This window comes from Jaculus jaculus, chromosome 4 (genome assembly GCF_020740685.1).
Source record: "Jaculus jaculus isolate mJacJac1 chromosome 4, mJacJac1.mat.Y.cur, whole genome shotgun sequence".
NCBI lineage: Eukaryota > Metazoa > Chordata > Mammalia > Rodentia > Dipodidae > Jaculus > Jaculus jaculus.
In genome coordinates, this window is record NC_059105.1 from 15,265,065 (window position 1) to 15,279,634 (window position 14,570).

Below are 14,570 nucleotides of genomic sequence, written 5' to 3' on the forward strand. Positions count from 1 at the left end.
TGTCATTGTGAGTTCCAGAGCTAAGTCAGACCTTGAGGAGGATTCTTTTATTTACCTCACTGAGCTCATCAGTCCTTGTAACGGCCCCAGGGGTCTGTGTGTTGGCAGAAGACTTGATGAGTGTCCCTGGTGACTCGTCCAAGGTCACCCACTGCCCACAGGCTGTACTTGGTGTTGACTGCCATCAAGGCCCATGCGAGGTCTCATTCTTTGCAGATGAGGTTTTCAATGATGGCATTTGTAGAGAGAATCTTTTCCACATGGGGAAGGGGAGACCCAGGCCCCAAACCTTGCCTGTTTTTTTCCCTACCCACTTCCCGGGATGTCTAATGATGCTAGACCTGGTGGATGGCTGGAGCCCTTGGTAGCGGTCGCCCAGCTATCACCTGCCCAGGGGGCCCAAGGCGGCTCTTGCGAGGAACTCCTAGCAAGGCTCAGGGCAGGTGGCTGCAGAGTGCAATGATGCTCTCGTCCAGATGGTGGCGCTGTTCTGCCTTCACGTCCTTGATGGGAAGCAGGTCGGCCCCCAGCAGGGGCAGTCTCTCACTCCCTGGCCCAGAGGGAGCCGCAGGAAAGATAGGGGCTGGGTTTTTAAGACTTTTCTGATAATGCTACGTCCTTTCCCCAGGGCTGGTAACGGGGGGGGGGGGGGGGGGGGGGGGGGGGGGGAGGAGTGGCACCTAGTAGGGTGGGAGGAGGGTACCTCCGGTTGCCCTGGCTCCCTTCCCTCCTGGTGTACCCACATTCAGGGGACATGTGCAGCTGGCTTCTTCCTTGCTGCTGGGCAGGCAGTGGCTTAAGCCCCACTCTAGTGGCTGACAAGAGGACCTGATCCTGGGCGTAAGGAGTGGCTGTGGATCATGTCTAGTTCTGTCTGGGTTCCTCCTTCTGGGCCCTGGTGCCCCCTCCCCCCCACCGCTGTGCCATCCCACAAGGAAGTGGCTGTAGGCACTCTTGTCCTCAGCTGCTCTGTCGCCACACCCATCGATCAACTGGGCCCATGCCCACCCTGAAGTCGGATTCTTCCAGGCTGCTTGGTGTCCTGGCTCTTTTCTTCCTCGGGGCCAGAGGCCCCCCCCATCACTTCCACCCATCCAGCCTCAGCTTCATGCTGCTGTAATGAAAGGCTACCTTGGGCAGATAGGAAGACCAGGAGGGGGTGCTCCCAGATGTCCAGGTGGGATTTCTCAGTGGGCATCCTGGATCCCTCCCCAGGGAGAAAATAAATGTGCAGAAATGTGAGTCCCATTCTCCACTCTCCCAGCGTTCTGGGGAGGGCTGTGTGCCTGGCCCAGCTGTCCCAACTGCTCTGAGGCTGTCTGCCCCCACTTGCAAAGGCCCACCTCCACTTCATGGCCTTTAGGAAGCAGGGACCCCCTTCACCGCCAAGAAGCAACTCTGGGGAGGTGGGAGGAGCCAGAGGTTGGGGAGGATCAGAGGGGGGGCAAAGGGCAGGAGTCAGCCTGTCTGGCCTGCCTGCCTCCCAGAGGGAGGTGGCTGGAATGCGGCGTGGCCTCAGGTGAAAATGTCACTGGAGCTACCCCCTTCCCCAGGGAGGCCTCTGGTCCTGTCAGCTTGAAAGCAGGGACGTGGCCAGGGCTCTGCTGCAGGATGCTGAGACACACTCCTTCCCACTCTGGATCCTTTTGGAAACGTCTGTTTAGCCAGGGGTCCATGATGTGCTGAAGTCAAGACTGGGCACCTGGCTGGGCAGACCCGGGCTGTGACATCCAGAACCACGGGTTGATGGGAGCTGACACTTGGCGGCCTCGCTGGTTCTGACGCAGGCCCAGCACTTTGCCAGCCCCTGCTCAGCCTGCTCTGTCCGTCTGGCGCCCTCAGTTGCTGCCTTGACCCCTCGTTGCAGCCCCTGGCCTCGGCCTTTGGGGCTGGGCTTCAGCTGAGCTCCCTGGATGTGAGGACCCAGGATGGGCTGTTAGGTACCAATACGTGGGCCCACTTTGTGGGCTGGATTCTAATCCGGACCCTGACCTCCAGTCTCCCTAGAAACATGAGCGTGAGCCGGGCCATGGAGGACAGCTGTGAGCTGGACCTGGTGTACGTCACCGAGCGGATCATCGCTGTGTCCTTCCCCAGCACAGCCAATGAGGAGAACTTCCGCAGCAACCTGCGCGAGGTGGCCCAGATGCTCAAGTCCAAGCACGGAGGCAGCTACCTGGTGAGACAGACCCCTCGCGCTTCCTCCTGCTCACCGCCCCATCCTGGGACTCTGCTCGCCCCCCCCCGCACCAGCCTGTCCCTTGCCCTTGCTCTCCTCAGGAACGCGGCATGGCCCGAGTCTTCACTTCCTCTTTTGCTTAGCTTGGAGTTAACTTAGTGGAGTCTTCACTTCCTCTTTTCACTTAACTTGGAGTGAAGTGTAGCCTCCGGAACCCAGTACATGTGAGTGTAAGTGTGCAAGTGTGAGCATGCAGGGATAAGTGCATGAGTGTGTGTGTGTGTGTGTGAGAGTGAGTGTACGGGAGTGCCTGCGCAGATGCCGGTGCGCGAGTGTGTGTGTGTGTTTGTGAACGTGCGAGTGAGTGAGACTGCGTGCACGTGTGCGCATGCATGAAAATGTGTGCGTGAGTATGCCAGTGTGTCGACAAGGAGAGAGAATAAGGACATAAGTTCTCCGTGCTGAGACCGTGGGGTTTGAGTGGCAGAGCTGCTATGGGCATCTCTGAGATGCCAGGTTCAGGGTAGACTGTGGCCACGTCCAGTTTCAGGAACCATATGGCTGGCCCAGAGGAGTCACTGGGCACAGGAGGGAGGTGGCAGGTGGAGGTCATCTGTCCTGCAGGAAGGCCAGCCAGCCTGGGGGCCGGAGGAGTGCTGGCGTCCATGCCAAGGGGAGGCGTATGACTGCCGCCCATGGCATTTGGCAGAGCTGGCCTGGGGGAGGCTGCACAAGGGCCCGGGGGCTGGTGGGGTAAATGACCACACACCGAGAGGCTTAACATGATAGCAGTGTGTTGTGTTACACGTTCTGGAGGGCCTGGAGTCTAGGTGTCAGCCAGGCCGTGCTCCCGTGATGCCCAGAGGGGACGCCCCTTACTTGTCTCTGCTGAGCATGCAGCCATGGCTGGCGCACCCAGGCACTTCCATCTTCGCATGGCTTCCGTGTGTCTGTCTGTCTGTTTCCTCCTCTCATTGTAAGGACCTCAGTTGTCGGACTTGGGTCCACTCTGAGCCTGGGATGGCCTCCTGTTGAGATCCTTAACTACTCACAAAAGTTCTGTTCCAAGTTGGGTTGTCTTCTGAAGTTCTGAGTGGGTATAGATTTGGGGGAGACACCGTTCAACTCACTATAGGAACCCACCTGTCAGTTGTTTATTTGAGACAGAGAAGGGGAGAGAAAGAGAGAGAGAGAGAGAATGTGGGTGCACCAGAGTCTGTAACCACTGCCAACTAACTCCAGATGCGTGAGCCACCTTGTGCATCTGGCTTACATGGGACCCGGGGAATCAAACCTGGGTCCTTAGGCTTTGCAGGCAAGTGCCTTAACTGCTAAGCCATCCCTCCAGCCCGGTAGCTATCATTTATGTCACAGGCTGTGCTGTTCCTTAATGGGACTGGGAGTCCTCGGGGTCCTTGGACTTTAGGAGTGAGAGTTCTGTGGCTGTCTGTCATGGTCCCATCCGTCTCGCCGTTCCAGAAGAGTACACGGTGGCCGTCATGCTTCCAGGCAGTGGGGCAGAGGTGGCAGTTCTCTGTACCCCTTCGAGGGCTCGGGGAAGGCTGGAGACAGGCCAGCCCGCACGCTGGGGTTGGGTGCGGAATGTCTGAAAGGCCTCCCGGGGTGCTCCGTGGAGGGGTCAGGACGCAGAAGAGGCAGGCACGCTTGTGGTTCAAATGCCAGAGATGGCCAGCTCTCCAGTGCTACTTCACACCACTGGGTTGGAGTCTGCCCCCTCTCATCCCCAGCTCAGGACGTCCACTTGTGAGGGTCTGCCTCAATACCTGCAGCTCCCACCTGTCTTGAGAACCTGTGGCAGACAAAATTTCCATCAGGGGACTGAGCGCTGGGTACAGAAGGCCAGCAGTGCATGGCCGGCCTGAGGCCGCACCCCTGGCTACAGGGGCTTGTGATGATAGTACACTGCCTTCCCGGCTTTGCAGGGACCTCTTCAGAGGAGAGGACACGGCCTGTGACGCCTGGGCTGCTCGTCTTCCCTCCCCGCCCTGCCTCCGTTTGCTCTTCATCGTCTTTCCTTTGTCTCCTTCTAGCTGTTCAACCTCTCCGAGCGGAGGCCGGACATCACAAAGCTCCATGCCAAGGTGAGCCCACGGCTGTCTGGTGTGACTTGGCCCGATCTCGAACAGGAGAGTGAACGTGCTTTCCTCTCGTGTGGTGCCCACGCCGGCATCTGGGGGGCAGTACCATGATCATTTGGAAATCTGTTCCAAGTTCAAGTGCTGTCTCAGAGCTGCAGAACACACCAACACAGTGAAGGTTTCCACAGGAAAAGTTAACAGAAAACCCAGCATGACCCAGTGACTTCTGGCCCATGTCTGCTCCTGGGGAAGGAGCACTGGGGTCTCGGGGGTAGGGGCTGAGGGGGGGGGCAGAGTCACGTCCCTCCTATAGAGTCCTGCCCCCTGGTATCTGTTCTGAATGCTAGATGGGTCTTGGGGGCTTTGCTGTGGATCTTGGCTTCCAGTGCCTATTGGCTGTGTGACTTTGGGCAGGCGACAGACTTGCCGGAGACTGCGTTTCTGAAAGTGCACAGCTGACTTGGGCATGGTCCATGGGCTGTGCCAATCAGGGGCTTCTTTTATTTAACAGCCCACGAGGTTAGAGTGGCTGGAGGAGCCCAGGCGCTGATGGTTAGTTCCACTTCTGTGCCCTTCGGGCTTCTCTGGTTGGCTCAACAATGGGTGATCTGTATATCAGGGCCCAGACAGGAGCCGGGCGTTCCACGGAACCCTTGCTCTTTCTGGCAACCTGATCAAGCCTAAGGCTCTCTGCGGAGGGGAGCAGGGGAGCTAGGCCTGGGCTCCTCGGTGAGGTCTGAGGTCAGAGTCCTGTGCTGTGCTCACTGGGGTCTTTGGTATTCACTCGTGAGGAAGCCAGGGCCAGGAGAGAGGGGGAAAATAGCTTGCAGAGGCCCCTACTGTGAGCCTGGGCCTAGGATCTCTAGCCTTGGCAGTGGCCTTTGCTTTCCACGTCCTGCCTACCAGCAGGGCTCACAAACAAGAAGGCTGGCTATTGGTGGCAGTGCCCAAACTACTCTGGCTGATTTTCTCTTCTCACTCGTGTCTCGGACCACAGGTTTTGGAATTCGGCTGGCCTGACCTGCACACCCCGGCCCTGGAGAAGATCTGTAGTGTCTGCAAGGCCATGGACACCTGGCTCAATGCAGACCCCCACAATGTCGTCGTCCTTCACAACAAGGTCAGAGCGGGGACTGTGTGTGTAAATGCGTGTGCCCGTGTGTACGTGTGTGTGTGTGTGTGTGTGTGTGTGTGTGTATTCCTGAGTGTGTATAGCTACCTGGGTCTTTGGATCATGTGAGTACTCACATGTATATGTTGGCTAATTCTGTTCTTTTATTCTATTTTATTTATTTATTAGAGAGAGAGATGGAGAGAGGGAGAGAGAGAGAGGGGAGGAGAATGGGTGCACTAGGGCCTCTAGCCACTGCAAACTAACTCCATGCACACCTGTGTGCCTTGTGCATCTCGCTTTACATGGCTGCTGGGGAATTGAGCCTGGGTCCTTTGACTTTGCAGGCAGGAACCTTAACTGCTAAGCCATCTCTCCAGCTTTGTATTCCATTATTTAACATAGGATGTACCTCCAAGAAGGGGGGGCCATGGTGTGTCTTCCTAGCAGTGGAGGGTTGGCTAGTTTTTTTTCTGACTCAGTTCTCCCCAGGTCCTTTCTCTTATCCCCTCCACCTCCGCCGCCTCCTCTAGTGGGAAACTTACTTACTCTTCTCTCTTGCCCTGACTCCTAGGCTTCTGGGTGGGGTTGTGGACAGCACGGTCTGCCTAAGAAGTGAATATGTTCTTTCCTCTTTCAGGGAAACCGGGGTAGGATCGGCGTCGTCATTGCTGCCTACATGCACTACAGCAACATTTCTGCCAGGTAAGAAAGCCATCCCTCGTCCTCTGAACACTGGCACCCGTTCCCCACCCTCGGTGGCCTCTTGTCTTTCCTGGGTGAGAGGATTGGGTGGTCGGGAAGGATGAGGAGTATAGGAACCCCTAGAGCCAGAGGAGGGTCCACAGCCGCGAGGTGGAGGGTGACTGTTGGCAGCAGAAGAGCCGTCACCCTGTCTGGGAGGGACCCACTCGGCAGCTTCTGGGGCGCTCGTCCTTGTCCAGTTGCGCTCTGCTTCCCCAAGTGAGCTGGGAGGGAGTGGGCCCTGTGGGAACGTCTGGAAGTTACCTCCTCCGCCCCTTTGCCTTGGACTGCCTGGGTCTTTGCCTGATGGTTCTGGAGAAGATTAGGAACCAACCATTGGATGGATCCCTCTCTGATCCAGTCATTAGGGAGGCTGCTTGGTTGGTTCATTCAGCCATGGTTGTCCAGAGACTGCTGTGCCCAGGGCACCACACTGGTGCTGGCAAGGCTCTTGAAGGCAAAGCCATAGTCCTGCCCTGGTGGACATTAAATCTATAAACAAATACACCAGCAACCTCTGTGGAAAGACAGGGCTCTAGAAGAGGGCATTGGTGGGGACAGTGGCAGGAGGAGATTTGGGGGAAGGAGTTATGGGCTGATTGCAGGGGAAGAACTGAAGGGATGCGGATGCAGGGCCTGGTGTATTTGCAGCCACAGAAGGTGTGGGGAAGGGAGATTGGGTGGAAGAGGCCATTGGCCCTGGGGGCAATGCTGAGGACCTTGAAGTTTATTGTAAGCATGATGGGGAGTCACTGAAGCATCAAGAATGGAGGAAGGCTGGAGAGATGGCTTAGTGGTTAAGGCGCTTGCCTGCGAAGCCTAGGAATGCATATTCAAATCTCCAGGTCCCACATAGCCAGACACACAGAGACACAAACATGAGATATCACACAGGTGCCATAAGGGGGCGCATGTGCCTGGAGTTTGTTCACAGTAGCTGAAAGGCCCCGGCACACCCATTTTCTCTCTCTCTCTCAGAGAAAAAGAACAGGGGAGGCTGTGATCTGTGTCAAGTGCTCAGAGGATAGCTACTGTTCCTTATGATGTGGAGAACCAGCCCAGCCTTTGTCACTGTTAGGTGGGGGACCCTCACCATACGCTCACTATGTGCCTGAGGGCGCCAAGTTCTTAAAGGGGGTTACCTCATGTAGTCACCACAAAACTTTGGCAGAAGGGGCAGTTGTCACCTTTATTTGACCTATAAGGAAAATGAGGTTTTGTGGGAAGGATTGGCAAGTGCTAGCCTGGCCACCTGGCTCCAGAGACCCCAGGACGAATGAGGGCTGCACCATCCAGGTCTGGGACGCAGCCGCACGCTCACCCTCAAGGCTTCTCAGCACAGCGCAGCTAAAGGAAGGGGTTTGTTCGTCCTCACACCAGGACCAGGGCTGCCTGGTGGGCTCTGCAGGTAGCTGTGGGAGTGGGCTCCTCTGACCACCTGTGTCTCCCCACAGTGAAGACCAGGCTCTGGACCGATTTGCAATGAAGCGGTTCTATGAAGACAAAATTGTGCCTGTGGGCCAGCCATCCCAGAGAAGGTGCGTCCCCTGGGCTCCTGGCCCTGTGTGTGTGTGTGTGTGTGTGTGTGTGTGTGTGTGTACTCCCTGTGCATGGGGGCCTGGTGAACTCCCAGGGGGTGGACCAGCTGCTTAGCTGGAGGTGTACCATGCACGGGTGTTCAGCTTGGAGCGATACGAGCCTGGGGACACAGGGGAGCCCTTGTGCCTGCAGGCTGGCAAGTCAGTTGTCTTCTGCCTCTGCTAGGAGGCCAGCCATTGTCGAGGAAGAGTAGCTTAGAGGAGAGCAAACCCTCCCGTAAGAAGGCGTGTGCTGCTCTTAGCTCTGGCCCTAGAGGCAGAATGGCTTTAGCATGTGATGAACCCACAGGACGCTGATGTCACTGATGCCTATCGTTGGGCCATCACAGAGACCCTTGACAAACGTTACCTTCTCTTGAGAGAATGTATAGTATTTTGCTAAGCACTCTGACCACATAGGCTCATTGGAATGTCGTAACAGCCTGGGAGGAAGCAGAGTGGAGATGGATGTATTCATTTATTTGGCAAAATGGAGGTGTTCTGCTATAGCTGTAAGTATCTGGGCACCTAGGTGAACAGGATAAGGTCCCTTCCCCAAAGTGGTTTGTGAGGAGGCATGGGCACTACACAAGTGACCATAGACATAACAAGACAGTGCCAGCTTGGGAAAGGAGGGAGCGAGGGAAGGAAGGAGAGGAGTGAGGGAGTGGAGAAAGAGAGAAAAGGAGGAGAGAGGAGAAGGAGGAGGAGGAGGAGAAAGAGAGAGGGGGGGCGCTATTTTCCTGGACAGCGGGAACCTCTCAGCAGAGGTGACTAAGAGCCCTAGTGGGGACAATTATGATCGCCTGGGACATCCTTTCACGGATGAGAAACCTGATCCTGGGGTACAGATGTGCTCAGTGTCTAGAGCCAAGCTAGGACACAGGAACCCGCAGGGCAGGGCAGAGCTGCCCCCTGACCTGCGGGCTCTGCTCCAAGAGCAGCGTGTGGTTCCGCGGTGTCTGACCTGTGGGAGGCCAGAGGCAGTGTCAGGATCATCTGGTTCTCAGGAGGCTGCAGCCGTGGAAGCCTGCCAGGTCCTCCTGATGAGGTGGGGCGTCATGGACTGTCACCTGCTTGTGCTGTGTCATGCTGTTCTTCACGCTGAAGGCTGGGCACCGAATCTGCCCCACAAGGGCTCCTGGGGATGATCTTCCTGTGGACAGTTGCATGTTCAGCAATGAAACAGAAGAACATTCCCGATGGCAATGAATGCTTTAAAGAAAGTTCAAACCAGGGTGGTAGAGAGTGGTTCGTGGGCACGAGGCTGATTCAAAATGTCATGTGACATGAGGGAGATCTGGGCAAAGGTAGGGGATGAGTTTTTTGTTTGTTTTCTCGAGGTAGGGTTTCACTCTAGCCCAGGCTGACCAGGAATTAACTATGTAGTTTCAGGCTGGCCTTGAACTTACTGTGATCCTCTTACCTCTGCCTCCCAAGTGCTGGGATTAAAGGCCCACACCTGGCACTTAAAAATATATTTTAAATTATTTATTTGCAAGGGGAAAGAGGGAGGGAGGGAAGGGGAGAGAGAGAGAGAGAAAGGCGGGGTGTGCAGAGCAGACTGCAGTTGCATGTGCTATTTTGTGCATCTGGCTTTATGTGGGTACTGGGAAGTGGCACTCAGGTCGTTAGGTTTTGCAAAGAAGCACCTTAACTGCTGAGCCATCTCTACAGCCCCATCCCTGGCCTCTTGTTTATTTTTATTTATTTATTTGTTTATTTGAGAGAGAGAGAGAGGGAGGGAGAGAGAGAGAATGGGTGTGCCAGGGCCTCCAGCCACTGCAAAGGAACTCCAGATGCGTGCACCACCTTGTGCATCTGGTTTACGTGGATCCTGGGGAATCACGCTTTGAACTAGAATCCTTAGCCTTCACAGGCCAGCGCTTAACTGCTGGGCCATCTCTCCAGCCCCATTCCTGGCCTTTCGATGTGGCTTCTAGAGATGGATCTCAGGCCCTCACGCTTGTGATACACGCCCTGTATCAGCTGGGCTGTCTCCCCAGCCCTGAGATAGGATGTCTTTATGTGAGCAAACCCTGGCTCAGCCCGAAGACCTACCTAGAAGCCGTGGGTCTGAGAATCTTTCAGAGGAGGTCATGCTGGAGCCCCTCAGGCCTGGCCCCGTGCGTGGCTGCCGGTGTTGGTGGCGGTGCAGCCCCTGACCTTGAAGTGTGCAGGACGTCCCTACAGCGGCCCAGTGTGGTTTGGAGAGGGTCAGTGAGCGGTCACTAGGACTCTGAGCAGATGAGCTGTGTAGAGCATGGCTTCTTAATGGTCCCTGACAGGAAGACAGCCAATTCCAAGGGGTCCCACACGTGCCTGCATACCATGAAGTCGGCACGCGTGCTCGTGTGTGTGTGTGTGTGTGTGTGTGTGTGTGTGTGTGTGTATTATCCACCACCGCATCTACCCAGGGTGGGGCGTCCTCCCTGCCCAGATGTGGAAGCTTAGCTGTGAGTTTCAGAAACATCTGCCACCACTCTCCCGGGCCTCCTTGCCAGTGTTGCTCGCAGAGAATGGGCTGTCAGAGGAGAGGAGGGCGGGAGAGGTAGGGAGGGGCGGCGCATGCCTGTGGCCCCGCCACTCATTGTCGCTGGCGGTTGGACTCAATGTCCCTGCACACAGACACATCCTGTCGGCACCCTCGAGAGATCTGATGGGAACCCGCCATTTCAGGCTTCCGCTCTGAGAACTGGGGCTGGTGGCTGGGCCGGGCCTGAATAGGAGCTGGAGCTGCCCATCAGATTATCCCGCTAGGGGAGTCTGAAGTGGCCCCACCCAGGCTCCCTGAGACAGAGGCCCACAGGCCTGGAGGAGGGCCAGGGAGCCAAGAAATGGGTGTTGGAGGGTGGGGGTGAGGGTTTCATGGTCCCACAGATGTAGTCCCTCCCTCCTCCTCAGGGAGCTGTTGGCTCCCATGGAGGGTCAGGCTGCATTTGATTGGCCCATCTGTCTTAGCCCGGTGTGCTCTAGCCAATCAGAAAGGAGCAAGTGCCAACTGAGCAGCAGTAAGGGATTGCCCTGAGGTTCAGGCCCATGCCTGGGAGCCCACGCTTTCCCTCCCCCTTGTGTGTCTGGGAGGGCAGCCATCCTCTCTGGACCTGATTTTTCCTCTGCCCAGGAGAAAGGGAGACATATCCATCTTTCTAGTCTACCAACAGGATCTTGTTGAAAGGCACGAGGAAGGCTGGTAGCTGCTTGTGCAGCATTCATGAAACCCTGGGTTTGATCCCCCAGAGCCACAGAAACAGCCCCCCACCCCCAAGCTAACCCAGAGATAGGATAATTATTTGAAATTAATCATCTCAAGTCCCAAATGAAGAGATTAATAGAAGACTGTGTCCACTTTAGCTACATACGAAGCGATGTAGTTACCAAGTTCTTACTGCTTGCGGGACTGCCTTGTGGCTGGGGGGCGTGAAGTGTCAGCTTGGGGTGACTTTGGCTTGGTGAGGCTGTCAGCTCTCTTTGGTTGGGGTCGTGCACTTGGGAGCAGCTGAATGATGTTTGTCAGGGATGTGGGAGGTCCTTTGGTCCAGCTGAAATTCCCCGGGCGAGAAGGAAGTAGGAAGGAGATGCTCATGCTTACCACCAGGGGGCGACAGAGCATGCCAAGTGGACCACATCCAGGTTTTCACTACTTGCTCTGTTCTTCCTGGGTCCGGAGGCCTGGGAGGAAGGACACGTGGTGGCGGGGCAGGAGCGTGTTTGTGGCAGGGAGTAGGCAGTGGTCTGTGACAGTGTTGTGGCAGAAAGGACAGCAGGGATGGCTGTGCCCTTCCTTGAAACTACGCCCTCCATGTGGCAGGTATGTGCAATACTTCAGTGGCTTGCTGTCTGGCTCCATCAAAATGAACAACAAGCCCTTGTTTCTGCACCACGTGATCATGCACGGCATCCCCAACTTTGAGTCTAAAGGAGGTATTTGCCTTGCACCCCTCCCCTCCAGCCCCCTTCCTGCTTCTGTCTCCTCTTAGAAGGCAGACTTGGGTGGTAAGGGGGCCCTCAGAAACTGTGGAGTCCCTAGCGTTGTGTGGGGATCCATAGCTGAGCTCTGTCTTTTCCTCAGCAACATGGCGATGACACTGGGCAGGGCCTAGGGGCAGATGATGTTGGAGAGGATCATTTATTTATTTTTTTGTCAACTTAAAGCACTTGAGAAATGAGAAGTTAGTAACCCTTCCCTCTGCTGCCTACACCTAGTTCTGCTTCTTCGCCCACACCTGCCCCTCTCCGACAGGGTGCCGGCCGTTTCTCCGCATCTACCAGGCCATGCAACCTGTGTACACGTCTGGCATCTAGTAAGGAGGCTTTGGGGGCCGGGACGAGGCTGGGGTGGGGGAGCCTGGCCGTGTCTCTTCTCAAGCGGGTGGAGGGGAGAAGGGCGCGCCCCTCTCCAGCGGACCCTTCAGTCTGTCTCCTTTTGCCTTCAGCAACATCCCAGGTGACAGCCAGACCAGCATTTGCATCACCATTGAGCCGGGGTTGCTCCTGAAGGGAGACATCTTGGTAAGCATGGCCCTCCGCCTTGAGTCCCTCTTATGTCACCCTGCCCCTGTCCTGCCCTCAGGACATGGTGGCTGCTCCTAGAGCACTGTTGGGCTTGCAGCCCTGGGTCCCCATGACTCCTGCGGCCTTCCCCCCAGCTTTCCACAGTCCTTGTCCCTACCCCTGCCTTGGAGTGGCTACTCCTTCCTGGCCTCATCTTTTGTTCAGGGACATCTGCGGGGGACTGCAACCTCGTGTGTGAACTCCTGGATTCTTACTGGTGGTGACGACACTGCAGTTCACACCCCAGTCCTGTCTGCTTCAGTTAAAATTTTTAAAAAATATTTTATTTTTATTTATTTATTTGAGAGAGAGTTACAGAAATAGGCAGGGAGAGAGATAAACAGAGAGAGAGAGAGAGAGAGTGAGGGCATGCCAGGGCCTCCAGCCACTGCAAACGAACTCCAGATGTGTGCACCCCCTTATGTATCATGCTTACGTGGGTCCTAGAGAGTCAAACCTGGGTCCTTTGGCTTTGCAGGCAAGTGCCTTAACTGCTAAGCCATCTCTCCAGCCCAGTTAATTTTTCCATTCCCACCTGTCTGCAGGAACTTCTGGGAGGACATTTTTGTTCCCATAAGTCAAGGTAGAATCTTTGTCCACTGTTCTAGAAGTTTCCCCAGAGAGCTCTGGAATCCTGTTTGGTGTTGGCAACCCGTCATTCATAGGGTGGGGTGAACCTTGGTGCTCAGTCAGGAGGCTCGGTGGGACCCCTCACCTCCCACGCTCTGTTCCTTTCCCACCCAGCTCAAGTGTTACCACAAGAAGTTCCGGAGCCCGGCCCGAGATGTCATCTTCCGTGTGCAGTTCCACACCTGTGCCATCCACGACCTGGGGGTTGTCTTTGGGAAGGAGGACCTTGATGATGCCTTCAAAGGTAGGCTCTCTGGGCATGGAAGACTCTCTTGGCAGAGGAAGAGCCCATGGTAGGAGGATGTAGTGGGTGTGAGGCCATCTTTTCTGAGCTACAGGGTGGGCCAAGTCTGAGGGTTTTTATTGTTTTATTTATTTATTTTTTTGAGACAGTGGGAAGGAACTGAGGAGAATTGGTACAGGGCTGAAAGTGGAGGGATCTAGAAATTCACAGTCCTCTCTGGTCCCAGTCCTGAGCCCCTAGGCTTCCTGGAACTGTGCCGTGATACCTTCTCCCAGAACTTGCCGTCCATCTGCTCCTTCTTGTCCCACTTTGTCCCACTGGCAATCAGTTTTTCGTCCCTCGCTGAGCCCAGGACTAAGTGCTGGCCGTCACAGGAAAGCCTGTCAGGATCTCTGCATTAGTGGAGGTCCCATGTGACTCTTGGAGAGGCAACAGTGGTGGGGAGGGAGCAAGCATCTTCTAGGGAGAAGATCCTCTGGGGGAGGGTGCTGTGTGAGGAGCTCTCCTTGCATACGAGCCAGGAGGGCCACGTCAGAAGATGCTGTGGGACTTACAGGGTACACTGATACCAGTATGAAGAGGAGAAATGAAGGGTTAGCTAGCAAAATCAAGAAGAGGCTGAGGAGATGCAGAGGGAAGGGGCTTCTCAGTTTCTACCTCTTGCCTAGTGTTAGTCTAGAGACACCACCAAAATTAGATGGACCGTGGGCTGGAGAGATGGCTTAGTGGCTAAAGCACTTGCCTGATGGCCCAGTACACACATAAAGCCAGATGCACGAAGTGGCACATGCATCTGGGGTTCGTTTGCAGCTGCTGGAGGCCCCTGGTGCGCCTATTCATTCTCTCTCGTTTCCCTCATTTCTCTCCCTGCTTGCAAATAATAATAAATAAACTTAGAGAAAAACAGATGGACCTGGAAGTGAAAGGTAAACTTTGCAGTTTCAAAGGCAATAAGTAGAATAAACAGAAATAGTCACCAGACTTAAGACAGGAGGCTGGGCATGGCATGGTGGTGCACGCCTGTCATTCAGTACTTGAGAGGCCAGAACAGGAGGATTTTGAGATAAAAGTCAGCTTGACCTTTTCTCCAAAGGAAAAAGGAAAAAGGAAAAAAGAAAAAAAAAAAAAAAAAGGACTTCATAGTAGTAAGGCCATGAAGACTACATGGAACTGATTTCCAGGTATAGTGGCACAAAATAGTGCCTGTTACTTAGTCTTCGAGGTGAACTGGCTGTAGAACCAGAAATAAAACTGGTTAGAAGTCGTTTCCTCAGCAAAGTAAAACAAGGACCTACACTGGGCAGGAGAGGCAATTTCACTGTAATTGTATCATATTTTGTGTATAAACACATAAATGTAGATTTTTTAGTTATTGTGTTTCAATCACATACACATGAGTGAATGTCTGTAGAAAATTTAAAAAAATTATTGT

The 14,570-nt window shown here is 55.0% G+C and overlaps 1 protein-coding gene across 9 annotated transcripts in view; it reads left to right on the top strand.

The window, feature by feature from the left end:
* The window catches only part of Tns1 (tensin 1), a 216,371-nt gene that overhangs the window by 115,946 nt on the left and 85,855 nt on the right, over nt 1-14,570 (top strand). For all 9 annotated transcript variants that reach the window (XM_045147168.1, XM_045147167.1, XM_045147166.1 and 6 more), the window contains 9 exons: nt 1,999-2,179; nt 4,231-4,281; nt 5,276-5,398; nt 6,030-6,094; nt 7,588-7,671; nt 11,522-11,634; nt 11,954-12,014; nt 12,147-12,222; nt 13,009-13,138. In XM_045147168.1, the coding sequence (XP_045003103.1) occupies nt 1,999-2,179; nt 4,231-4,281; nt 5,276-5,398; nt 6,030-6,094; nt 7,588-7,671; nt 11,522-11,634; nt 11,954-12,014; nt 12,147-12,222; nt 13,009-13,138 (884 nt within the window). The remainder of the gene's footprint in view (nt 1-1,998; nt 2,180-4,230; nt 4,282-5,275; nt 5,399-6,029; nt 6,095-7,587; nt 7,672-11,521; nt 11,635-11,953; nt 12,015-12,146; nt 12,223-13,008; nt 13,139-14,570) is intronic.